Source organism: Necator americanus, chromosome IV (assembly GCF_031761385.1).
Source record: "Necator americanus strain Aroian chromosome IV, whole genome shotgun sequence".
Taxonomy (NCBI): domain Eukaryota; kingdom Metazoa; phylum Nematoda; class Chromadorea; order Rhabditida; family Ancylostomatidae; genus Necator; species Necator americanus.
This window is the reverse complement of record NC_087374.1, coordinates 22541176-22568243: the sequence shown is the minus strand read 5'-3', so window position 1 is coordinate 22568243 and position 27068 is coordinate 22541176. Positions and strand designations below refer to the sequence as shown.

The window sequence follows — 27068 nt, the reverse complement described above, 5'->3', positions numbered from 1 at the left end:
GAACGAACGGAGAGCGGAGAAAAATGCGCCTATAAAGATTCTGCATGAAGCGCACGATCAATGACGTCAGAAAACCTACCAATTTCCCATATTAATTAATTTCACTCCGATTGTACTTCAGGTTCTTCAGAAAAGAAGTCTGCAGCTGACAGTAAAATTCTGGAAATTGTATTCAACTGCTACAACTACACGAAAACTTACTTTTATTAAAAACCATGACTAAAGTCAGGTACTTATTCAGTTGAAAATTTTACTTTTAGAGATACCAACAGCACAGGTGCGATAGGGAGGAGCCGCATCCTCCTCTGGTGAAAATGTCTAGCTCACGGGGTGCAGCGCAAGAGATGAGGATCCCTTTGCCAACGATCAAGAAGTGAAGAGAATCCCTTTCGTGACTTTCCGATCGAAAAGTGAAGGGGGCTCCGACTCCCACTATCGCATGTATGACCGACCAACAGCATGTTGTTCTCCGTTGAATTGAGAAATACGACTTGTGCGTTTTTTAGCTTAAAAAATGTACACTGGAATAAAAGGCATTTTCAAAATGTCACACACGGTCTGGTAGAAAATTTCAGCGCTACTTGATAGCAGTGTTTTGATTTTTTCGATTGTATTGATAGTTGTCTTTCCGGGTCACTAAAATGGAATGTGAGGGGACAAAATGAAGCATTTTCAACACCATGTCTTTTGCATTTAATCGAGACGATAAAGCAGCCAAAATTGTGGTACTGCAGAGAAAATATAGAGAATAGAGATTCCTGAAACTGAGTTGATTGTCTTCACGTTTCAAAAAGTTCCTACGACAAATTAATCAATTACATACATTGCTGCTCCACCCATCCTTCCCAACAACCTTCCCTATCGTTCAGTAGATTTCCAATGGCTTATACTAATTTTACTTTTGCGTTTTTTGAACGTAATTTGGATATCTTCTTTCGTTCCTTCTTATGTTTCTCACGCTTTGTTCGACGCGCTTCGTAGACATAACAAATCTCGCGAGCAAATTCGGTGGTGTTAGTACCTGAACTAATTTTTGCTTAACCCAAGACACGTGATAGACTACTGCGATTCGCCTGCGGTGAAAATTCCCACTTTTTTAAAAGTGAAGATAAACAACCAACTTTAAAACATTTCTCTTCATCCATATACAGTAACAATCTCAGCTTCAAGAGCCTTATTTTCTTGATTAAAAACAACCGGTACTGTTTTTTTTTTTGGAAAATGCCCCGTTTTGTCCACTTTCAATTCAATTTCAATGATTCGAAATAACAGCAATCAATAAAATGAATAATATCGAATCTGTCAAGGTCGAGAGTCATAAATGGAAACAAATATATATTTACAATAGACGCAGCCTCGCCGGCAGCTAAAAAAGGAAGCAGTACACAAGATTAGATAACAGCGCAGGTAGGATAGTACACAAAGGGCGCAGAAAATGACGCAAGCAACACAATGCTTAAAAAATCTTTCATGCATAACTACGCCCGCAACGAGCGAGTGTCAAATTTCGCTACGGATGGGGACAGGTCGCTCAGTCAACATCAAAAAGCAAAAGCTGACATCCTCTGACAAGAAAATGCGTCCAACTTGAGCTGCTTTTGCAAAAAACAAAAGGTTGACAGGTTAGCGCACCAATCTGTGTTGATTTTGTTAATAGAAGAAAAGCGAACAAATCTTCGTGTACACTGTCGCACACAAGTCAGACAAATCAAACAGATGAACAAAAAGAAATTCAAGATGAAAATGCGCATTTGACAGCTGTGTGAGAACAAAAAACATCCTCTTGCACTGAAATGATTTCTTCAGTGGCATGGCAAAAGGGCATGATGTCACAAAAAGACAATAACGCCGACAATGCGAAATGTGTTTCGTGATTGCTACAATCAACCGACGTTTTTCATCAATATTACTATCAATATTACAATTATAATAGAATAGGACTTGGAAGACAAAGGACTACTTTGAGATTGTCGATTTACTGTAACTGATATTACACCTCCTAATCAATTGTGAATTCTGAAGTATACTCTAGACTTGGACAATAATATCAGACATGAAAATGGTTCAACATGCGAAAGAATATGGCAAGACTGCAGTAATGCAACTGCTAATTCTAGCACAAATCTTAGATAAAAAGAAGCATTATCAAGCATCGTAAACAGCTAAGTTTAGCGTTGTCAAACGCTGCGATCCTTGAAGTCCTTATCTATCTAAACTAAGATATTCTACCCAATAGTAGAACAATACCTTCCATCGCTAAGCTTTTTGAACCAAAAATGAAATGAGAAGAACGCCTAAACCATAATAGAGGTGGTGAAAACTTTCGATGGAACCTCTGGGAAGGAGCAAGTTCTCATGCTTTGTTGGGCATTCACTTGAGCAATCGCGGGAGCAATGAATTGCTTCCTTTTCTAACTACACACCAATTAGTGGGAGGATTAAAGATTAAATGGGATTTAAGAGACTTTGGGGAAAGTGTAGTTGGGGGCACTCAACTCCAGTGTTATTTCTGGAGGCTCTAATTTCCTTCTTCTCTTGGTAATTTTAGCTTGCATGTTATAGACCCTCTACGACCAATGCTTCGGGCCCCGACTGATTTAGTTATTAACTTCCAGAAATAAGCGCACGAATAGTGCCTCCCCCAGCTGTATTTTCCCCGAGACTTTTTTTTTTTGTGATCGGCAAATGCTGGTGTCTAGCAGCGTCCCAGCTAGAGACTTCCCGTATGCAGAGTAGGCTTCATAAAAAAAGGCGGAAACAAAACGACCCTCGCGTGAGGTAATCGAAAAAGCGGATTCTGCCAAAACTAGGAGGTCCTATCAAACCTCCTAAAGAGAAGAATAGAGAGGGACGTCCTAGTAACGGATGACATAAAATGACATTAAACTGAAACAAAGGCGCTGCATTTTACTCAGGGCCTCCCCCAACTGTATTTTCTCAATGAAAATGCGAAAATTGAGTTGCTATACATGGACGAAAAGTCCGAAAACGTGATCAGAAATTAACATCCATAACGTTCATGAACCTATAAGGTAAGTAAAGCTCTATGGGAACAGTTGATGGAATTCTTTTACAAGCATCTTTGCTATAGACCGTATACAGTGAATGCAGTGTTTGCATAGTACTTGCTTCGAATCTCTTCGAGTACATATAGACAGACACATGCACAATGACTCGCGAGAAACTGACACACACGCCTCACTCCACTTTTCGAAGAAAAGCCCTTGGAGCGCACAAGACATTGACGCTTCTAAACGTCGAATCGTTCTTCAGCCTTAGGTATTCAGAGATTTCAAATGGGGAAACAAGTGACTAGCACATAGGCATATGCCCATTCACATCTCTATGACCAATTATGTAACTGTTGTTGTAAACACAGAATATACTAGACTGAGCGTCAAAAAGAGCGTATGTTTCATCTGAGCCAAAAGAATAATTAAGATACTTGACCACATGCACAGCTCACCTCTTTCTTGCTCCTAAAAGGATCTCCTCGAACGTGAAAAATGACCATGCTTGAAAGTGAAAACAAAATCTTAGGTGTACACAGCCAGCCAGGTAACAGCCATTTTGTCATAATTGATTACAACATCGGTACTAAGCGCGGACAGAAGACCGCCAAATGTAACATATGGCCCTTCGCGGGTATAAAAAACAACTCAATGATAGGAAAGCATGTTGTCTAATTAGTGGAAGTGAGATCCACACCATCAATGGCGTTCAGCCTATCTTGTCCTTCTGGAGAAATTTTGCATCAAAATGCCGCGTTAATGCGCTCAGACGGGTGGCTGAGGGTGGTAGGCGCTTGTAATCCGATTAAAATTCCACACTCGGACCGATGGCAATGCGCTTTTGACCAACCACATCAAAGTCCAACCGTATGCGACCACGTAATGCAATAAACGAGCTATTTTGTCCACGATTCCAGTCTACGTATAAGAAAAGGTAAAACGGCTGCAGAACAACCATTGCAACGCAGATTTCATTCAAAATCTTCAGAAACAGATTCGTCGCTGCCACATTGCCAATTCACACATTGGCGTTTGTGATACGAACTCCACAACAAATATTGTTCCAGAAGATGAATATGACTTCATAATTGTTTTTTCCTCTACAAAACTAGGAAAAACGTTCTGCTTATTCTATGTTCTATTTATTAAATGTAGCTACTATATCAGTAACTTTTCCGCTGTCCATAACTGTTATACTCACATAATTTCTGTTGAGAATTCTGGAAGCTGATGGGAAATTTCACCGGAGTGGGAATGCAAATGATGACAGTTACTGCTTCATTTCTCAAAAGAATTCTCCAGAACAAAATTTTCTCGTAATTCCTCCTGCTCACAGCTCGTTGGACCACCCAAAATTATAGTAGTAACAGAAATAGTGGAGTACAACAAAAAAGACAAACGAAAACGTTCTTATTTTGCAAAAAAAAAAAGAAAACAACGGACGTTTTATGAGGGAGAATAATGGACCAAGTTCAATAGGATAAGAATTCAAAATAGCAAAAGTAGAAGATGGTATGCCTAGCATAGTACGTGGTAACTGAGGCGGAGACACCTCAATTCAAGGATATCTGCAGCTGCATTTCCAAAATGTTTCTTCTGACTTGGGATCGAGAATCACTCTCTCATCAAATTTCCTGTTGGGAATTCGCAGACATCTCAAGCTAATGGGTTCTAACTGCATCGGGAAATCCAAAAGCAAGTAGCACAACAACAACAACAAAAGGAACTCGCAAGACTATGCAACCTCGTTGATCCAATAAAGGATATGGATATTCAAGGAATACAAGCGTTGCCGCCCTGCAGACAATGCTCACAACAAGACGCGCATCATTTCGAGGGGAACAAAACACTTGACGTGAAGATGCGGGCTAAACAAATGAAAGCACGTCGAACGCGGGCAGACCTGCGCACTACGATGCAGGACTGCCGCGTGCCGCAACGGAAAGATGAGGTGACTTTAAGCGTGAGGGGATTCTGGCGGACGCATCGAGGTGAGGAGAGCGCCCTCCCCACATACACACACATACACGCACACACACACGTTTCCTCGGTTAGCTGCCGGCCAATAGCATATCGATCGCGGGACAGCCGCACGCTGTCCCCGCCCAGCCATCGCGCCTGCCGAGCCAATCCCTCCTCGCCTGCCTCGTTCCTCCTCGATTCGGCCTTCTCGGAGCTTTTTGCGGTCGTCAGGGAAGGGGAGCTGCTCGGATCGAGACTCGAAGCAAGTGACGCGACTTCGGTTGGTCACAATGGGGTTTGATAACTGACTGGTCCGTAAACAACCTGCCAAACACTCAAGAGGCGCAAGGTTTGAGGACGCGGAGCCACCGGCGGGTTTTCGACAAACGAAGCTACTCGCGATGGGCTCAGCCGCGTAAACATAACCCAAGTGTGTGCCGAACGCTTATCAGGGCAACTGAACTTGAACGTAACCCATAGAGCATATTATTTGTATTTGAAGACATGCTAGACAAATCCATCGTAATATACCTGGAAATGACTCCCACCACAAAATTTGATTCTTCTTACAATATTCTTGAACAAGAACATGACAAAAGGAAAGCCTACAAACAGTTTCGTCGGTCCTTGTCTACATGCAGTTTGAGTATTAGCATGTACCGCATATTGTATTGCAAAAGTTCGGTGGTTAGTAGCAGGAGCAGTAAAGTAGCAGTATGTGGCATAGTATGCAATATGTATCAGAGTGTTAAATACAACTATCAGAATACTACTCAAAACAGCTTTTCGTTATAACTCCAGAGATTTGAGCTGTCTTTGTGCGAATGAATGCGAATGCGCAAGCTCAGAGGCACAAGGTATCTCTGGCAGTTTGCAGTTTTTATAACTAAGCAAAGTTTTTCTCGTCAAAGCATCAGTTGAGGTGGTAATTATCATAATATGCTTTCCAGTGAAGTGCATCCATTTACACTTTAGCTGTTATTGGGCTATGACCTGACTATGCACGCAAAGGCAACACATCCAAATAACATCTTTGAAAATCGTGGAGAAATCTTCTAGATGAGGAATTGCAGCCTAACCCTCGTGAACATTGTATTTATACAAGCCCTTGTAATCAATAGTTTGTGGCGTGTTAAGTGAATCCAATTACAGATAACTATTCGTAATTAATACGCTAGTTATGGCTAAATTCTTGCAATTAACTACAGGTACTTAACGACAAAAACTCGACTGTAATTACAATATCCTTATCATTAAAAGACTGATTTTGAAGCATTCATTGCAGTCAGAAATTCACAGATTATCTTCGAGGTTCTTCGCTTTCTTAGATGAATAAAAACTAATACTTGAAAAACGATCATAAAAAAAATAAAGGCAAAATAAAACTCTAAAAGCAAACAATAAAAAAGTCGAAAAATTATGCACAAATGTTCAACTGACATGAAAATGAAGCGCTTGTCTGCTACCCTTCAAAACATACAGTTCGTAAAATAATATAATATATAAATAAATGTCTAAAATATAAAAATATAAAATAAAATAAAAAATGAATAAATGACAATAAATATATAAATAAATATGAACACTAATACACTATTTTGAAAATCTGGGTGACAAAAGCTCGGAACGTTTGCACTGCTCAAGTGCGAAATTTAAAAGGAGTAATAAGCAGTTACATTTTACAAGAAAAACAAAAATGGGTTCATTAATCATTCTCATTCATTATTCTTTTCAAAAACGTTTGCAGTCCTCGGAGGAAGGTTCCACCAAGAATACGTCTCTACACATTTCCTTGGTAGCAAAACATGGAAATATCTTTTTGCTCGTTTTTTGCTTTGCTCGTTTCTTATCTGGGAGAGCTTTGAATGAGCCACGGAGATTACCACGACAAAATGAAGATAAGCACCTTACTACAGCAGTACGCGAGTGTAAGAGTAGATTAAAAAAAAGAAGAATACAGGGTTGAGCGAATAGTTGCGGATAAAGATATGTTGGGCAGAAAACGATGTTGTAGATTTGATAATAGAACTACAGATGCGTAATACAAATATGAAAGAAATCTCTGGTCTATCCGCACAGTTTAGTTTCACTTCTTGCTAAAACCGTGAAAATCTGACGATTTTTCTCCTTCTTCTCACCACTCACACCATGTGACTTCTTCTGATTTTTAAAGCCTCTATTTGATCTCGACGCACCAGTATGACCATCTTTTTCTATACCCAATCAAATATTTTCGTCGCTCAAGCTCCGACGTACCACTACATATACAGTTGGGTCAAAACGACATGAAACACGAACAATTGCGCACCCACCCGAAACGGCGCGGTAGAGGCAGCAGTTAGAACCTAGGTGGGACCAGCACTGCAGCGATGAGTGATGTCAGCAAAGGTTCCAGTACGCTCCTAACCACTACGATCTACTGCACCGCCTCAAGAGAAGCACCGTACGCAATTGCACCGTAGGTCACGTCGTTTTGACTCTACTACATCGGCTATCGGCCTACCACTACATACGCGTTTAGTAATAAATGTGTAACAACTAACGCACCTTTTTGAAATCGCATCTTGAACGATAGTCCAGCTAGTGCCACTCTATTTGTATTTTCTATGAATGAAAAACGATTAATCGAAGGTGAATGCAAGCTCCGATAAGGAACAAACTGTTGAAAAGAGTAATTTAATTTTTTCAGGAGCACAACTGATTTTCCTGATTTCACGTTAAGAATGATAGTAAAAGAATGCTGACATCGCTGCGAGATAAAGAAAATTCGAGTTTTGACTGTATTATCTGTGATGGAAATTCGCTAAGCAATCTATGTTTTCTAGGAGAAGAAGAAGAGAAATCATTTCGAGAGGGCGAGCAAAAGCAACAAACGCTCACTTTGTATATACGTAACAACCAGCAAAACTTGGAAATAAAATTGAGTCTTAAGCAGATAATATGCCTGCTTGTTCAAAGTTCCCGGGTTGCCTGAAAATTAGGAAAAGGTAGAACGCTTCAACGAATGGCTATGTTCCGATACGATGTCGTAACTTACGGCTTTATCACTCTTCACTTGGGGAAACTATCAAACTGTTTCTAGCTCTTTTCTCTTGCAGTCTGGTTAGGAGAAAGAATCTGTCAGAAGATGCAGCAAAACCTCGCATGAATTTCTTCCCGTGCAGAGAAGTAAATAGAGATTAAAACGAGATTAGAATTTACTCTTGGATTCATCTAGTGGCGTTTCAAATGCTCGGCTCAGTATGTTACACTAAGCAGGTCCGCTGGATGATCTCGGCAGGTTCAGAACCGGGCGGGTGCTGGTTTTTCTTCTGCTAATGACCTAAGCAATGTAAGAAAAAGCTGCAGTTAGGCAATTTTTCAATGCAGACAATTAACTGTGGCGAAGCTTAGATGCAGTATTTTAGTTGTCTCATCATCTAGGATGTGAAGGACTTTCTGCGTTAAATCCAACTGAATCGGGCTTAAATGTCAGAGATCAAGAGGAATGAGGAGAATCTCCCTACTCGCCCAACAGAGCTCCGATGACATACAGCCACAAGAGCCAAACCAGCAGAGATAAGTGCAGGGCCAGCTTGAGATCTCTGTATCTCTGTGAAGACAATTCCGCGCCGCTATGAATTGTTAAGCTGTAGGGCCTATCTGCTGACATGTTTGCTGGAAAACAGTACAATGACAATTCAGCTCCGCTGTCAGCAACAATGCCTACTATACAACGTGCGAGTGATCTTTCCCTTCTACAAGGAAAACTTAGCGTTTAAAACGAACGGATGTGCTCTCAAATAAATGGAAAGAATGCCACAAGAAGTAGTCTCGCGGAAGTAAACCTTGCAGGTTTTGTCCCCATTCATGCAAGTGTTTGCAATGGGAGACAAAAACAACGAACATTTCATTGTTCAAAGGATGAACAGTGGAGGTGGCCGGATTTGTGAAGAGAGCTTTTGGAAGCGGCATTTTTCACATCTCTAGCATTAGGCGACTACCTAGTGCATGCGCGGCAAGAAGGGCTAGCTTCGCCAGCCCGATTTGTACAGAAAACGATTTATATCGTGCGTTCAAAATGTTTTTATAAATTTTATCGAAATAGCGCCTGCAATGCGACCCTTCAACATGAATTTAGATTCTACAACAACATTTCGAACAAGAAGACTATGGGATAGGTAGGGTCACCCGCTGAACCTATCCGTTCCATAGTAACGGTGATATTGTGCCGATCTAACGCATGACGTTCTCTGGTTGGGTGGTCTTTAGTTTCCAAACCGTACCGTAACCTCAGTCATTCGCAATTATACGAAGAAAGCGAGAAAAGCTATGAAAAAAAAGAAAAAGGAGCTCTAGAAGCGATTATCGACGCTACAGTTCTATCGAATACCTTTCAATCGATCGGGATAGGTACTATCTTCCCCAGAGACGTAACACGTGAGACCGAAAAAGTACGTTACACGGCAACTAGACAGAATGTACTATAAAAAAAACCGAGTTGCGGTGAAAGCATCCGCTGTGTACTGTGTACGAATATGTAATTATTTGAAAACTCATCTATTTTTATGAAGTGACTCATGCAAACGTTATAACGCTTTGACATGACAGAACATCCCCTGTGGTTGTCGGACTTCATTCGTCGCTCTCACCCCTTTCTCGTCCTCTCCTAGTTATAAGCGCTCTGTCCTTTTTGCCTTCTCACCTCGTATGAACAGAATCTACACAGAGAATTCACCCGCTGTTTCACAGGTATAATCAGTGTTGGAGTTAGGCCTAAGCCTCTTAAGCTTTCTCATCTACCTCTCCAAAACACATTTAGACTGTTGTAATTCGTAGAAGTTCTCAAAAGAAATGCTAAAACTGCTGCAGTTTCGCGATTTTGGATAATACTAGTCAATTTCCATAAAATGAGTCGCAGCGTTGTGAAGTCGTAGGGTGTGAAAGTTCGTGTATATGTAGAAGTCACTACAACAGGAAAAGTGAACATAACATAACCTAGAAAAAAAGTGTCATGAGGCTACGAATCACTATCGCCTTGAGCAATATATCTCTCTTGATTCCTCTTTTTTGCGTTGGAATGTTTTATTTGCATGCACATTTTTTACGTTATTAACTTCCACATCATATTTCATTTCAGATGCGTTAAGAACGTATCAAGTAATTATCGCCCACCAGTAGTGTTTGCAACACACTTTCCATTTCTTACGGGTGCTTGATTCCTAGAATCTGCTCTATAGTGGAATTAGCTAACATTGCAAGCTACATCCACATAAAAATACTCAATCTGCCACTTATTGGCTTGTATGAATCAGTTGCAGCTGTGAGGGGATGGACTTCTGAAAACATCCACTACCAAGTTGCTTATGTGACCCACATCAACTTTCACTGTTTGCTAAAGAAAAGAATACAATTTTTCTTCAACATTTTATTTACCCAAATATCAACTCTGAAGTTTTGGACTAGCAGAAATAGCGTGAATACCTGGTAGGTGTTTTGCACTTCTGAGGTGGATTATAAGATTTTCGTGCTGCTCTGAAAAGAAACAGATGAAGTCACTAAGAAGAGGCGCATAACCATCACAAGAAAAGTTTGGTTAAGATAAAAGTGAGCCTCTATATATGCACTTCGAAGGATGCGACACATATTTACATAAAGCTCTTCTTTGAGTCATGCCTTGCACAAAACCTCATACTAGTCAGCATGTCTGCACCTCATTCGTGGACAAACAAACTCATCAGCATGTTCATCCACATGTTTAGAACAAGCTCTCCATTGCAGAAAAAGAGTTTGTAAGGTCATGCGCAAACAAAGGACATTATATAAATGGTACTTCTAAATTACAATGGTTAGTTACATTTCCATAACAAATTTAAATGTTTAAAGGCTTCACCCCATAAATCTGGGGTGGTGCGAATTTCAGGTGGAGAGTTCCTATACGGGGTCGTAGATTACGGAGAGGAGGGTGATTCCATCCATTTCTTCCTAATTGCTGTAAAAACGGTCCGCAAGATGCGGCAGAGAAGAGGCGAAGATCCATGCACAAGGCTGGCGCGCTCCAATCGAACATGTCGTAGAAAATAGCGCGCCGGAACGCTCGAAGTCGTATCTTCCGGGCCGCTTTTTACAGCAATTAGGAAGAAATAGACAGAATCACCCTTCTCTCCATAGTCTACGACTCCGTATAGGCATAACCCACCTGAAACTCGCACCACCCCAGACTCGTGTGGTGATGCCTTTAATTTTCTTTAAATGTATGTGAATGAATGAATGGTCGCATATACCAGTCTGAGTTACCTGGCCGTGATGACCCTGCCTACACTGAACGCAGCCAGGCACCTGAGTGTAACACTGGGAGCGTACGAGCAATATAACCCGCAATACTGTTAGGGAAGGCTTCCCATATCTGAGGAGGTACATACTTCACATACCTGAGGAGGTGCATATCTGAGGAGGTTGCCTGGTCAGAAATGATCGTGAGAACCAATGAACCTCAATAGCGAAAGAGTTTGAAAAAGGTATGGGAGGACAAAAAACCGAGAAAAGCCAGTGCTCTGGTAAGGCAGAATGGCGGCAATATGAAGAGGTATTCGCCTTTTCCTAAACACTTTCAACGGAGTTACGTTCGGGGAAGCCAGCCTGCGCATTTGAAGGGAACACTCCAACTCCTTGTTGAACCGGTAAGCACCGTCAGTCCCGAACTTGTGCACGCCCAAAGACGGTCATGTACCGGGATCAGCGAAAACACACTGAAGGTGGTTAGTGAGTCGGAGATTTGGTGCATATCCTAGAAATAAAGAGTATAAAATCTGGCGAAAACGATAAAGGAGCGCAGAAATAATGAAATCTCTTTCTCCTGGTATTCAAGAGACGACGGAGATCATCCGTTTAATATGGATTGACGAAGGGATACCTGACTCGTAAAGGCCTACTATTATATCATAATTGCACTTCACAAGAAGGTCTCCGTCATGGAACCCAGGAATTACCGAGAAATATCATTGCTACGTATAATGTACAAGGTTTTGGTGGGGATCATCCTGGGACGGGTAATCAAACATTGCGAAGAAACCACGCGCGAAGGACAATGATAATTAATATTATAAATGTAGGAACAGAAAATAGGGGAATAAAACACAAAATAGTTAGCCGGCTTTCTTCCTCGTCCATTGACAATTTATAAACTGTTTTTCGTGAGGAGAGTGATCAAAGTATAGCAGCGGTACTCAAAACTTTTGCAGTTCGCTTTTCCAGAATTCGAAGCCGCCTTCGACTCTCCTCTGGCCATCTTCTCATGTTAGGCTGACGAATGCGACGAATATTCTTCACGGAGAGAGCACATTCATCTTCCCATACAAATGCATAAAATACCAGTTTCCATAAATCGCTCGTATATTTCTCTGTTCTGTGTTCTCTTTCGTGAAAGGTGTTACGAAATTGACGATTTTGGTATCTAATTACGAAAAGATAGGGATAAGCGCGTAGATGACAAGAGTGAACACAACCATGTCAATATCCCCTGACTGTCCTGAAAAACTGCGTGAGAAACTGCCTTGAAGAATTTCGAATTTTCCGACGAAGCACACAGTGACATGCAACATCCGGCTTGCGCGCAGCTTCTTCCAGCGACGGACAAATAATGGATTGCTGAAGATGTCTCTTCTGTTCGCTGACTACAACTTTCTCCACAAGACACCCATCTGGTAACGTGCCGCATTTGTGGCGCGTCCGATTGCTTCTTACCGCATGTGCACGTTATTAGGTGCCTCGCAGGAAAATTCGATCGCCATTCCAAATTTTCTAAGTATCCGATTACTGGGTTACTCTAGAGAATTTCATGAGTTAGAGCAATGTTTAACGGAGAACAAATTTAACGAGAAGAAATAAATTCCTTTATGCTCTCCGCTAAGACAAACACTTTAAAATTTGATAGCAGAAAAACTGTGAGAATTATTGAAATTTCAGAAGCAACAATCACATCTGTTTTCTGGAGATAGCGCACACAGATTCCTGAGCAGAATGTTGGCCGAAGGAAACAGTTGGAAATAGAGGCTATGAGTGCTCAAATGCACATTGGAAGCTCTGCTGCAACGAATATTCAAGAGCAAAATTGTATTTCTTAGTAAGTTGAGTAGCTAAATAGCTTGTAATCAAGCATATTGCTCCAAATGGATGCTAATCCAATTATCAAATACCTGGATGTGTTACATATAGCACTGAGCAGAATCTAATCGCTTGAAAGATAATTTCCTAGAAGGTTGTAGTTGTATTCCAGACTATGGAGATCCTTTTGTCTGCACTTGCAATTCGTAAGAAAAAGTTTTGAATGGAAAGTAAGAGCAAACGCGAACATTTTAGCACTGATAGAATTTAAAAAAAGCTTCAAAGCGATTGAAAGATGGCGACTGGAACATTCTGTACACAACAGTGAAATGAACAAAGAAAACAAAGGCAGGTGAAAAACACGCAGTGAGAGAACCACGTCAGTTTTATTTCAGAACAAAGGTACTGCTGGGTAACTTATGAAGAGCGACTTTCCTAAGAAAAAGAAGTTTTCAGTCATGCAAACATCGTTGCGACCTCGTAGAGAACGCAAGAAGAATAATCCATAAAGACCACTGAAAAACGTTGTCGAAAACGAAAAAAATGTCAAAAGGATAGCAGAAAAAGCTGGGATCATTCAGAGGAATCACAGCTGAATTACGGAGGAATTATAGAGTTCTCATTTCTCTCGTAGTTATATAAGCACTAGAAACACGTTTCAGACACCCTCTAGAGCATCTTTACTACGTCTGCTATCCTTTCGAAATTCTGTCGTGAAGCCTGTAGTAACGCCGCTCTCGCCAATAGGTTGTTTACGGCAACGACGAAAAACGAAGCATGTATAAAGTAGAAAAGCTCTCCGAATAAAGGTGAGGTGGGATAGATTATGGATGAAGCCAATAACCAGGTCACGCAGGAAATTCTGTCAGTAACTTGATTGTACGTAGCAGTTATATAGCAATAAGTGCGCCGCTGTGAGTATGTCTCCAAAAAGGAAGCTTCCCGCAGCAATTGGCTCTCAGCCAGAAAATGCATCAAAATAAAAAGAAACCGATGAGGCATGCGTTAGTACACATGCGAAACTTTAAGTGCGGGTGCTTCACAATTGACTGCGACGAGGCGGAAAGTGATGTCGGGTTTAAATAGTTCAAAATGGACTAATGCATTGATAAAGGGTATCATCTTAGAAAGAATCGAACTGACTTCACTCGCCTTGGAACTTCTGAAAATTGCAGAAACTCTTACGTGCAAGTCTTAACAGATTTGCTGCATCCCTGCTGAGTAACATGGCAGAACAGACTTAGTTATCCGCAATAGTGTAGTGCAAAATTCAGTGTAGAAAAGCCCATATTCCTACATAAAAGAAAATGTAAATGAAAAAAAAAACAGAAAGAAAATTCCAAGAAAAAATCCTAGAAGAATATTTCTGCAAACATTCCAAAAGTTAGGGCAGGCTCACAGGCAGTGATAGCTAGGACCTATGGAAATTTTTCTATAGTTTCTCAGGTGTTGCGTAGTCTCCAACAATAAAGGGAATAGAATAGCACTTAAAAACCATGTGCAGTTGGATCAAAAGAACAGCATTCCGAGCAGTGATTTGTGCAAAAACGATATGTGATATTTAATGCTATATTACAGAAGGTTTGCACCATATTCAGTTCTTACACATTCGAAACATCAAATGCGCTTAAAAATGAAGATTAAAGGCATCACCATACGAACCTGGCGTGGTATGGATTTTCATTGGAGTATACTTATCTCGCGTCGTAGATTATGTATGTAAGGACGTTTCCGCTCATCTCTCCCCGCATCACTTTAAAAAGACGGCTGCGGAACGCTGTTTCTTACGACGTCCCTATCCGCAACGCGCCACCAATACGCCATGCCCCCGCCCTCCCCTTCGATTCGTCGAAAATTCATTCGGACGCCCCAATGGGCCATTCATTTCATTCGATGATTCGAGGCGGGGGCGGATTGCGAGGGTAGCACGTTGCAATAGAGGTCGTAAGAAACGGCGTTCCGCAGCCGTCTGTTTATAGTGATGCATCACTATAAACAGGGCTGCAGGGTGAGATGGGCGCAACTACCCCAGCGTACATTATCTGCGACCCAACACAGGTATACTCCAACGAAAATCCATACCACGCCAGATTCGTGGGGTAATGGCTTTAAGGAAAATCGCTTAAATGTGAGACACACAACAACGAGGACAAGATTTAGAAAAGGAAATCTATAAGTGAAATTTCTGCAGTTTAAATGCATATTCTTCATGAGTGCAACTCCATTAGCTAGATCCCAGTCAAGCGTGACATCCAATTGTCATATTCACTGGAACTGCAAAAAGGACAGATAAACGACATGGAGAACTTAGATGGAGCAGACGATAGCCGCTTACACGTGTTCTTTCCTATGAGAAGAAGACGTCCAACGACTCTAGGATTTTATCGAAAACGAGCGACGATTTTGCTTCTCAACAGCAAGTAGAAGAACACCATGCACAAAGGCACACAGAGTCAGATTCCCAGAGACCACGTCAAAACTATTGGAGGCTAAGCACACGGACGCAAGTGCTCGCTGAGAGTCTAAACGAGTATGGAAGAGCGTAATGAGGTCCGGATTCAGCCTAAATTTGCTAATCAACTGTTCACTTCGGACTAACAATGAGATGAACTTTAATCTCAACCACTTCTGCTTGGGTACTACATGAAACGACATCACTGGCTAAGTGATGCTCAGACTCTTTGGAATTTTTGCCACTTGGCTTTGAGGAATCACAGCGGTTTTGTTTTCGTTAGGTCTTATTTCACATCATCCAGAAAAACATCCAAATACATCCACGGCAATGGCGGATATCCGAATGGTCTGACGTGAGTCAATGGAAGCTTGACAAAGCACCCTCGCAAAATGAACGCCACCTACGTCCGTGACAAAAATGTCTATCTATGGGCCGTTCTACTCTCCAAAAGCTTTCCATGACAAATAATACATTAATAAAAACCGAATTACCGCATCAAGTAAATCTTCCATGTAGGCATCATTTGGCATTCACGTCTATTCCACATCCAATCTGTGGCACACAACTCACGTATGTATTATGAATCAAATAAATGCATCACAGAGTAGAGCAAACAACCACGGACTGCGTAAATACCGCCCATTATCAACGATACGGAAAAAGCAAAGACTCAAATAGAATGTCCATCGTTTGACGCACTTTGAGGTGAAACTTTGATGCATGAAACATGACAGACGCTATTTATACTACAGTAGACCAGAGTGACAGCTTAGACTGCTGAGCCGAACTTCTAGCACCTCTGCCAGCAGAAGAGCACACAATAAATAATTCCATCGTGAAGTATAAATTTGTGAGAGTCACTTGCGGATAAAAAAGACCTCGTATAGCGAGAAAACCAGCAAGTATGGAAAATGGAAAAGAAGCGAACTAGGCAGGCGGGGATGTAGTCCCAACGAAGACAGGAAGCGAGAAAAAGGAAGAAAACGAAGCACTACACTTGACAACACAAGGGTAGGACAGCTTGGTAGTTTTGTTGTCAGCGAGTAACGACAGCAGAATAAGTAAAAAGTAGCACAAATTAGAGGTGGGTTCTCTTAAAAACTTGCTTAATACTTAGAATCTCGAAAATCTCATGCCGCGGAACCTCGTGGTATTCATGGTTAATTTCTCTGTTAGTTTACTGTAAGTTCAGTAAGTTTATTACGAAGTTTTAGGGTGGAAAATCTATTGCGCGCCTTAACTTTCGGCTCTTTCGCCGTTTTGAAAGGAGGTTAATTGAACGAACTAACGTTTTTTTTTCTGTTAAAGGCATCACCCCACCAATCTGAGGTGGTACGGATTTCAGGTGGAGTATTCGTATACGGGATGGGAGACTCCAGAGAGGGGGTGAATCCGTCCATTTCTTCCTAATTGCCGGCCGTAAAAAACGGCCCGGAAGATACGACTTCGAGCGTTCCGGCGCGATATTTTCTACAACAAGTTCGATCGGGGCGCGCCAGCCTTGTGTATGCGCAGCATCTTCCGGACCGTTATTTACGGCAATTAGGAAGAAATGGACGGAATCCCCCTCCTCTCCATAATCTACGACCTCGTATAGGATTTCTCCACCTTAAATTCGCACTACCCCGGATTCGTGGGAGGTGCGAATTTAAGGTGGAGAGTTCCTTTAAACATTTAATTTTGTTATTCCCATTAGAATTTAGAAGTACCATGTAAATAATGTCCCTTGTTTGCGCATGACCTTACAAGCTCTTTTCCTACAATAGAGAGCTTGTTCTAAACATGTGGATGAGCATGCAGATTCGTGAGGTGATGCCTTTAAGCCCCACCACACACTACGTTTTCGATTATGGTGTAAGGTAGTGGAAACAAAAGTACTGTAGATCGTAATAAGTCTTCGTACCAATCCGGCAAATCTGCAGTTGCTAGTAGCACAATTGGGCAAAAATACCTGCGAAAGCAAAAATGCACAACCTCCAATAAAGCTTTAATTTACAAAAATTGCTGACATCCCATGTTTTGCACACATTCATCCATACACTAAATTCAAAACAACGGTCCATACAGGTGGCTCTCGCAAATTACTCAACTGTCCAGCCTAAGCAGAGGAGTGTAATGCAGCGGAGACCATCTGAATACAATAGTAAAATCAAAACGACATGAAGCACGATGCAGTTGCGTAAGCGGCTGCGCTGGAAGCGGCACGGTGGAGAGCCGTTGGAATCGCGGTAGAGCCAAGTGGTGTCAGCAAAGGTCCCCTAGATTCTAACCCCTGCACTCAGCCGTGTAGCTTTGAGCGCAGCCGCTTACGCAAGTGTACCGTGTTCAATGTCATTCTGACCCTACTACAACTTGCCTCTATTTAAATTAAATTAAATCTTTCCAAAAGTTTTTTTTTTCTCCACCGGAACCATCGGAATTAATTTATAATGCTTGCTTAGTGTCATGTTGAAAGCTGAACTGAAAGCAAAGCAACACATATATACAGCAGTACGTATACAGCAGTTTTCGACATGATCGTCCATTTTCTTCAAATAAATAAACTGTGTAAGTGCAGCACTCTTTTGAAGTGATAAAACGATGTAGTGGGTTGTAAAGCTCCAAGGATGCGACATCTAGCAAAGCAGACAGCAGCCAATTTGCTCACATCTAATCGCACTAACAAGTGTGCATGTTTTCTGAATCGCTGAGTTATCTGCCCCTGACGAGTTTAGCTCATAGTTAACGCAATGACAGCGATTCATAGTGGACCACTGCTTCATAAGGCAGTCACAGGAAACAAGCATATGCAGCAAAGCTTGCAGAGACATCTTAATAAAGTAAATTATAGTTTAGCTCAGAATGTCGAATAGAATGTCGGAAGAATAGTGTTTTCAATGGGGATGAGACAAACTGGGAACAAAAATACACCAAAAACTCCCTAATCATCACGCTAAGTCTTCCGCAAAAAAGGGTTTAGTCGGTTAATCAACCAAAACACCGAGGGATATAAAAGATCTGATTCTGATATTGTTTATTCAAAAACAAGCGCTGATTATCGAATTTTTCAGGTGATCCAATGATCTGTTTATTTAGCAGAAAGACAACGTCTCTTTAGACGACCTATGTGTAATACAAATGTACACAAAGGCTTCGATTCGCAAAGTGCATCTCGTCTAAAAAGCTGGCCACATAAAATTTCACGTCGGTGCAGTTAGTAATGACGTTAAGAAATTCCAACGGACAGTTACAAGAAAATGAATTGATCTGAAATCTAGTTAGCGTAATCATAAGTGGTCGCTACAATGATAAGTCTGAAATGTATTCAGGAAATGCGAGGAAAGAATGGTTTTAGCCTCGCCTTCTAGGAACAAAAGGGAAACGTTTATGCTGACTAAAGGCTTCTCTTTTCGCATGCAAAGCAGTTTTTGAACACAAGACAAATAATCACATGAAGAGCATCCTTTGGGAAACTAGCGTTGATAAAACCTTACCCAATGCGAAGAGCAGATCTAGCATTGACGTCAGCGCTGTTCACAAGGCAACATCTTCGATGCGCACAATGATAAATGCCAGGCGCGATTAAAAAACCTGCGAGAAATCAACATTAGTCACACATCTCAACAACGTATGAAATTTGCCATTTTTCTAGAGGTGTGCACCCTTTGAACTGCAAGGTCACACTTCCAATTTGGTTCATCTGAATTACTGGGGTTTTTAGTTTTGAAAGAGCTCCACCATAAGTAATGAAGCATATAGGGTTGTCTGTACTTACAGAAGCATATTGTGTCTTCAACCTGTATGTTAGCACAATCGAACAATGGAATGCTGTATAGTATCCGCTATAATACAAAAATTATCCAGTAATTCGGCGGTGTAGTGTAACGGTTAGAGGTTCCGCTTCCCGCACGATCGATCGGAGGTTCGAATCCGCCCTAGTGCCCACCAGGCCTTTCATCCCTCCGGGGTCGATAAATTGGTACCAGACTTGTCTGGGAGGATAAAAACACTGACTTAACACATCGGCTAGCCACCGCAAGTCATTGTATGGGCCAGTTACACTTTCGTAAACCTCAACCGAATCTGAATTGAAGTGAACGTGGGGGTGTATCTCAAGGGAATTGATTAACGCCGGAAATTTCACCCTTTATTCTTTCTTCAGAAATTCATTAGTTGCAAAGTTGTTTTCAAAACAACCTCTGTTCTTCCTTTATAGCTTCCTATGTGACCGTCTCCATGTGCACCTTATTGTCACCAATAAATTCCCGTTGTCCGACTCCACGGAACACACACATAAAAGACCCTAGAATAGACCTACAATGGGTACAAGCGCTGACGTCACTTCACAGCAGTTGACGAAGTATTTCTTTTGGAACTGACCTGCACAAACATACACTGGGAACTATCAACGTCGCAAATCTGCAGATTACACACAATTTGTAGCGCGAGAAAAATATACGATGGAAGAGATATGACAAGCGGCGGAACCGGCTGCGGCGCCTATGAACCGAAAGAAGAGGTGAATGATGAATCTGCAACGGTAAGTTCATCACTGAAAATTAGTTGTTTGCAGTGGCAGAGCCGGAAGAGGTACAGGAGATAACATTCAACCATAAGTCGCACAATGATTAGCAGCTGGGATTATAGACTTAGGTAAGAGCAATGTCCTACAAATCTCACTTCACTACGCAACCTAGGACATTTTCCATGTCTCGAAACGGGATCTGCATTTTTAAAAGACCCATATCCACAGATTAAAGCTTGAGTTACGTTTCCTAGACTAATACTCATATGAAAATTGCCAGCAACGTTAATGAAAGAAAGGTAGCGAGATTATTGCTATTGCACCGTTCTTTCTAACTTATTTCCTATTATACTCTTGAACAAGTATGATTGATTGAAATTCAACTACAAGACTGCAGAAACCTGCACAGAGAAACCAATCGGGGACAAAAATGTTGGGAGCCCACTTGAGACAAGTGGTGTTCAGCTCATTTATCACCTACTACGACCCTCCTAGTAAGGAAAACTGTAGGTACTGCAACTGCGAGGAAAATGTAACGGAAAATGACATGGAGCAGAGTACAAAACAATGGTGAAAAGAAGAGGAGTACGTGAGGGCGATAAGGACGACAAGGCATTGAACTAAGATCGAGGAGATGTGGAAGCATATGGCGTAAAAGAAAGATGAGATAAGATTAGCCAATCTCGGCCAGATAGCTGTACTGCGTCAACGGCTACGCAGATTCGTCGCCTATCTCCATAGTAGTTCTATGCTAGCTGTACTACGTTATCAGCACCTGACGCCGATAAAATACGACCAACTTGAACGAAAAGGTATTTGGGGGCACCCAAACTGCTTTAAAGGCACCATACCATGAATCTGATGTGTTATGAATTTCTCATAGAAAGCTTTTGTACGGGGTCGTAGATTGTGGAAATCACGTGGCTCAGCTCATCTCTCCGTGATCGTCGTAAGAAACGGCATGAGAATCGCTTTAGTTCCTACAACGTGCGTTAGAACGAGCCTCAATGTACACGTTGCCTTCCGCTTAGCAACCTACTCTTTAGTTTAGTTTGAATGGGTAGTGAAGAGGCCTTACTAATCCTCGAAGACTTGCTCGTTGATGCAGCGCTGCAGTGCAAGCCGTCGTAAGAAAACGGCGGCTTCCGGCCCGTTTTTTACAGCGACTACATAAAGATGAGCGGAACCACCTGGTTTTCCACAATCTACGTTCCTGCATAGAAACTTTTCATGGGGAATCCTAAGCACGTCAGATTCGCGGCATGCTGTATTTAATAGAACTGCAGTTGAGCGCAAAAATTGTTCCTAGAGCGCGAAGGTTGTTCTTAATTGTCAAAAGGCTTCCCCATTTGAGAAAACAATAGTACAACAATCGACGGTTCTTCACTGGAAGTGAATCACTGAGTCGGTCGGGGCCCTAAAATCTAAGCACTAGTCTCCATTCATAATACAGGATTTATAATATGTAGGCTACAACTGTAAAGAGAAAAAAGGAAAATACAGTTGAAAGCGATAATGCTTTAACTTTACCAACCTCTCTAAACGGGCTCACTGGAAGTGAGTAGCCAACCCATATCATATAATACTTTCAACGAAAAAAAGAGCCGAAATGGCTTGAGAGATGGCTTCTCCGCAATCTGTATTTCATAGCTAGGAGAGATTTTTGCTAAAAAGCGGTTCGATTAGACCAGCCTCGAGTGACGGACCTCTTCTACTCAAATTACCTTTTCCCTGGTAGCGTATCTTAGGTGATCGTTTTCTTCCTGCTTTCTATTTTAATCTTGTGATTTCTAGAGAGATTCCTTCAGATGGATGAGTAACATGGATTATGCATCTGTGTCTACTTCTTATTTGATGTATGCAGTTGGATTCCTTTAGTAATAATATGTTTCTTTCTTTGGTGGTCAAAGTTACTTTTCTTTTTTGATTGGTTGCCTTTGATTCAGTGTAACCTTTTCGAGGTAAATTAAAACTTGAAAGTAGATTGTGATCTGAGTGTTAACGAACTTCAGCATAGCTGTGCTTCACTCGAATCAACTGTCCAACTGGAAGTGCATAAGAACGAGAACACTGAACAGAAGAGCAGACTTCATCTTCGCAGGTTCTTTCCAATGTTCCAGTAAATATTACAAATGCACTCTGACGCAATGAGCGCTGATTTACTATAGATATTGCTAACGTTTTCATTTCGTAGTCCTATAGAATTTGGTAAGCACCTTGTAAATCTCTAATTATGAAACAGTAGTCGCGACAAAACGACCGGAAGCTCGGTGTGATCGTGCAAGCGGTTGTCTTCGAAACGGTGAGGTGGAGCAAGCGGTTACGATCGAGGTCCGCTCATCGAAGGGATGAGCGGACTTATCGAAGCTCTCCTCCTCCTCGATCGCTACCGCTTATGAACCAGGGCTAAACCTTGACCCGTCTTGACTTGCCTGTAATTGCATCACGCTGCATGACGAAAAATGAGCGAGGTGGAGCGCAGTGTTTATTCATCCACCTAACCATAGTGTTCTTTCCAACCTCCTTCCGTTGTTGTTCGATATATACCCGTCCGAATTTTCATGTGAACTGACTGCTATTACCGGGACATATGTTCTTGCCTGCAGGTTTCTCAAGTTCTTTTTTTCTTTTGGTCACTAATTAAACAAAAATGTAGTCATCTTCGATCGTCTCAGCTTCTATACCGAATATCCGGCAGTAACCGCCGAACTTCTACCGTATTTCGTTATCCTCGTAATCCCAATGCAACAAATATATTGTTGTAACATTGTAATACCATTGTAATAAAGAAGCAACGGATCAGCTAACGTCAGCGTGTTGTTGTTGTCGTTACTACCGCACTATACAAGAGACAACATGCCAGCTGTGTGCATCTCCCTGTTAGTTTCTGGCACTACCCGTTGTGATCCAGGCCAAAGTTCCTGTACCTGATAAAGAATTTCCACTGAATCACCATCTACACACGGTACTACGCTATTACGCATCGAATTCGTTAGTCCTATACCTACGTAACTACCAACGCAGTTTCGTTATCTCGCAGACAGTGACCTGATAAGAATAAGAGAAGATCGAAAAATGAAGTGGAAATGAAATTTTTTCTATTTTCGCTACGTTTCGCCAAGATACACACTATGGACTGATTTTAGAAAAGTCCCAAATCTGAACTCATAATGTCAAAAGCAAGCCGGAAATATAAAATTGTGACAGCGGTACACCTGTCGTAACCCACGTAATCTTGTACTATACTTATGAAACCGGAACCAAGCGCTCCATCCATGCAAGAGTCTTACTATTTGTGAACAGAACTACACTTCTAATCTTTGGAATCGAAGCGTTGAGCGAACGGTACAGGTAGATCCCGAAAGAGGAATCGCTTCTGAACACTTGCATCATGCCATCTACCTCTATGCTTTCCTTTATGAGCAGCATTCGAATTGCAGCAGTCTAATATCTCTAACTGTAAAGCACATAACGAAGAACAAAGTGGGGAAAAAAGGAAATAAGATACAACGCAGGATATTTGTGTGGGATAAACTTGCACATCCAGAGAAGTGCTTGACACAGATTTATTAAAGAACACGTTACAGACTTTCTTCTGCCATATATCGGCAAGTCACGTAACGTGAGACAATGGATGTAGGTGCACTTTTCCGTCCTCTACTTTACTTCATAAATACAAATACAACTGTTTGTATTGAAACAGAAATGGAAACAAGAGTATCTACAAAGATGTTTATGAGTATGCCAATCCAATAAAACTTATCCAGTAAAACTTCAATATTCGAGGTATACATCAAAAAGAAAAACAGCAGTTTTAGAAGGAACCATATCGCATTTACATGACAAAAAAAAACATACAACTCTGGCTGCACCTTCGCTCTTCCTTTATTAAACTGGAACTTTAGTCTGCAGTAGTCGTAATTGTTATATTCCTTAAATCACAAATACTAGCATAATTTAGCATGGTGATATGAGAAACATCTGATCGGCATAAACACGATTTCCAAGACTGATATAATATTATATTCCTTGTGTTTAGTCACTGTCGAATGTAAGCTATCGAAGGTAGTGGTGTTATACTTTACTAAATTGGCCTAACGACCTAAACAGATACCAGATAATCGAACATGTCGCAATCATTGAACCGTTAATCATCAGTGCCATTTTTTGACGTGCACTTCCACGAAGATGTGCATCAACAGTAATTGTTGAATATAAACATGAAAAATGAAACAACATGAAAAATATTTGAAGAAAAATTGAACAAACCGTAAGCGGCAAGTTTGCAGCGAAAGCGCAAAAAATTTATGAAATCTATCATAGCTGGATGATATTGTCTACAGACTATGCACAACATCATCGAATATCAGTGATAGCCAAGTTCCTACCAACTTTGTACGATACAAAAGAAGAAACTCAACAATTGCCTAAGAGAGTGTTCCACGCCTCGCCTCACTCCTCATCATTGTTCACTATCCAAGTGTTGAACATGTTGTTCGGTCCCTCGTTCTAACGTTGTTTTGCAAACCTTATCACGCACTCTAACTCGAAGAGATATGGAACGGGTAAAACGTGGTGATGGGACGCGACCCTCTCCCGTCTTTTTCTTCTTCTTCTCCAATGTTGCCGCGACCGTTCTCGGTTGCTGCCGAGACTGAGAATCATGCTATATATATAACAAGCTTAGTCTGTGTGTGTGTGTGTGTTTGTGTGTGTGTGTGTGTGTGTGTGGGGGGGGGGGGGGGGGGGGGGGGGGGGGGGGGGGGGGGGGGGGGGGTGTGTGTGTGTGTGTGTGTGTGTGTGTGTGTGTGTGTGTGTGTGTTTGTCTGTGTATCACGAAAATACTCCGTAATGATGCAAAAATCTGTACCGCTGAGGTGCCGAACCATCGCCATGCACTTGATAGACGAGCACTCTACTTCTTCACCATTGTCCCAAGCTGTACATACAAGTATGCGGGCTTTGATAATGCAGGTCAGTTTCTCTCATATGTTAGTGAAGGTAAATAAACTTTTATTTTTGTTGTGTTTGTTTTGTTTGTTTTCTTTTATGTTAACTGCGTATACTTCCAAATTCGCTACCTATCATGCTGTAAAATAACGGGCTTATTCTGTCACGTGTGTGCATCTCTATATGTGTGTGTCTTAGGCAAGCAATTCCAAAACGAAAGGGAGACGAGCACTATGGCATCGGTTTGGTGCCCGCAGCCAGATAGCTTTAAAATGGGGTGGGACGGGTCCCACTGGATTGAAATGATGCGCCGGTGCCAGGAAGCTATAGAGAGGGGAGGGACTGGTTCCACTGCGTCGTTTTGGTGCGCGGGAGCCCCAATGCGGTAGAATGTGTTTCTATGGTTCTTTCGCATATCTATTTCCCGGCATGTCTCCTGATACTGCTAAAAGTGGAAACACACGTGCGAACGGCTGATCAAATGCAATACATAGTAGCCAACAGTTTGACTGACGTGGGACGTTATTTTTATCACTACGATAGTGATATTCACGTCATTCATGTTAGCACATCATTCTTCGCTAACAGTTGAGAACGGAGGAGACTCATATTTCGATTCGTTTCCAATTTGTGGAGGTTTGAGAGAAACATAGATGTAAAATTAAGCTGGATTGCTCTCCAAATATAGAACTGAGCGTTTAAGGAAAAACCATAAAATCTTTCATCTATGCTTAAATTTTCGGGTAAAAAAAATTGAGCAAGCGTTAATAGAAAAAAGCAATTATAATTTTCCAAAAAATGGCGCTACTGTTACTTCTGCTATTTCTTATTGATAGGCGAGCGAAGCGAACACCAAAATGAAGCACCAAAATAACCCTAAACTCGGGCTTTAGCCGAACGTTCAGGCTGGTCAATATATAAGAAAATTAATGTGTTTCGAAAAACCAAAATCGAAAATTAGCCGAAGAACAAATGGCAAATGCGAAATTCTGTAGCTGAAATAAGCGAAGAAACACCGAATAGAAAAAGAAAATTTGCGGAGATGTTGTTGAAATGTTGCAGAAGAATAATGAAAAAAAAAGACTAAAAAATCAACATTTTGTTTCGACAATGTAAGATGGGATGCAGGTTCGACAACCCGCTGAATCAAATGTTTGCAAAAGAGTTAGAAACTTGAAACCACTTCTAAATAATGAAGAATTTAATTATGCGTAGTCATCAGCAGTTTAAATGTGGATTCAGTGGAAAATAATGAACAGAATCTGTGCATTATATTCCACTGAATCCACAAAGCACAGAATCTGTGCACTTTGTTGTGTTTTTGTTAGGACTGAGAGTTCTCGAATAACTTCGTGATAAGACCGAATTGAGTATTTTTCTTCTCTCGTCACAAAAGTAGTTTTTCAGAGAAGGTTTGCTCTACAAAACAGCCATACATACCTGCGTTTTTCCTACACCCCAGTATTTTTGGAATTTAATATCAAAGTGCTTGAAAAGTGAATGTCAGTAGGCGAAAGGTCTGGCGAGTATGGTGGATGATCCAGAGTTTCATAGTTCAACTCATGCAGCTTTTGCCATGTGATCAATGAGACGTGAGGTCTAGCGTTGTCATGAAGTAGTTTTGCTCCTTTTCTATTGAACAATGCCGGGCATAAACTTCGCAGTTTCTGGTGCACTTCGTCGATTTGCTGGCAGTACTTTTCTGCTGTAATTGTTTCACCCGTTTGTTTCTAATAGATTGGATAAAAATGGGAAAATGGCATTTCCCCCACCTCTTTTCCATCAAAAATTTGGAAAAACAGCGATGCTCAGGAAATCAGTGTCATCCGATAAAGAAAATCCTCGGCAGCAACATTTTGGAAAGGGATCTACATACCATTAAGTTTTTCTGAGTAATGAGACGTTGTTCAAAACCATGCACTTTTCTGCGCGCTAGCAAAAATGGGGATCTTGGAAAGTTTTCCTATTCCAGAAAAACGGGACTTCGTTTTGAAAAATCACCCGTACAGTCGTGTGGAAGGACTAAGGAAACCCCACATATGCAGAATTTCTTCTTTTCGGCCCGCCTGATTCTTTGAAAATTTAGATGGGAAAATTCAGAAAA

The 27068-nt window shown here is 41.3% G+C and overlaps 1 protein-coding gene across 1 annotated transcript; it reads right to left on the bottom strand.

Annotated features, from left to right (window-relative positions):
- Positions 1 to 101: 101 nt before the first annotated feature.
- RB195_002374 (uncharacterized protein) lies at positions 102 to 19881 on the bottom strand (the record flags this gene model as incomplete). The annotated part of the gene is made up of 6 exons (XM_013444278.2): positions 102 to 159; positions 10437 to 10487; positions 18984 to 19080; positions 19687 to 19697; positions 19734 to 19792; positions 19870 to 19881. The coding sequence occupies 6 exons, from the start codon at positions 19879 to 19881 to the stop codon at positions 102 to 104; spliced, it is 288 nt and encodes a 95-aa protein (XP_013299732.2).
- Positions 19882 to 27068: the final 7187 nt, after the last annotated feature.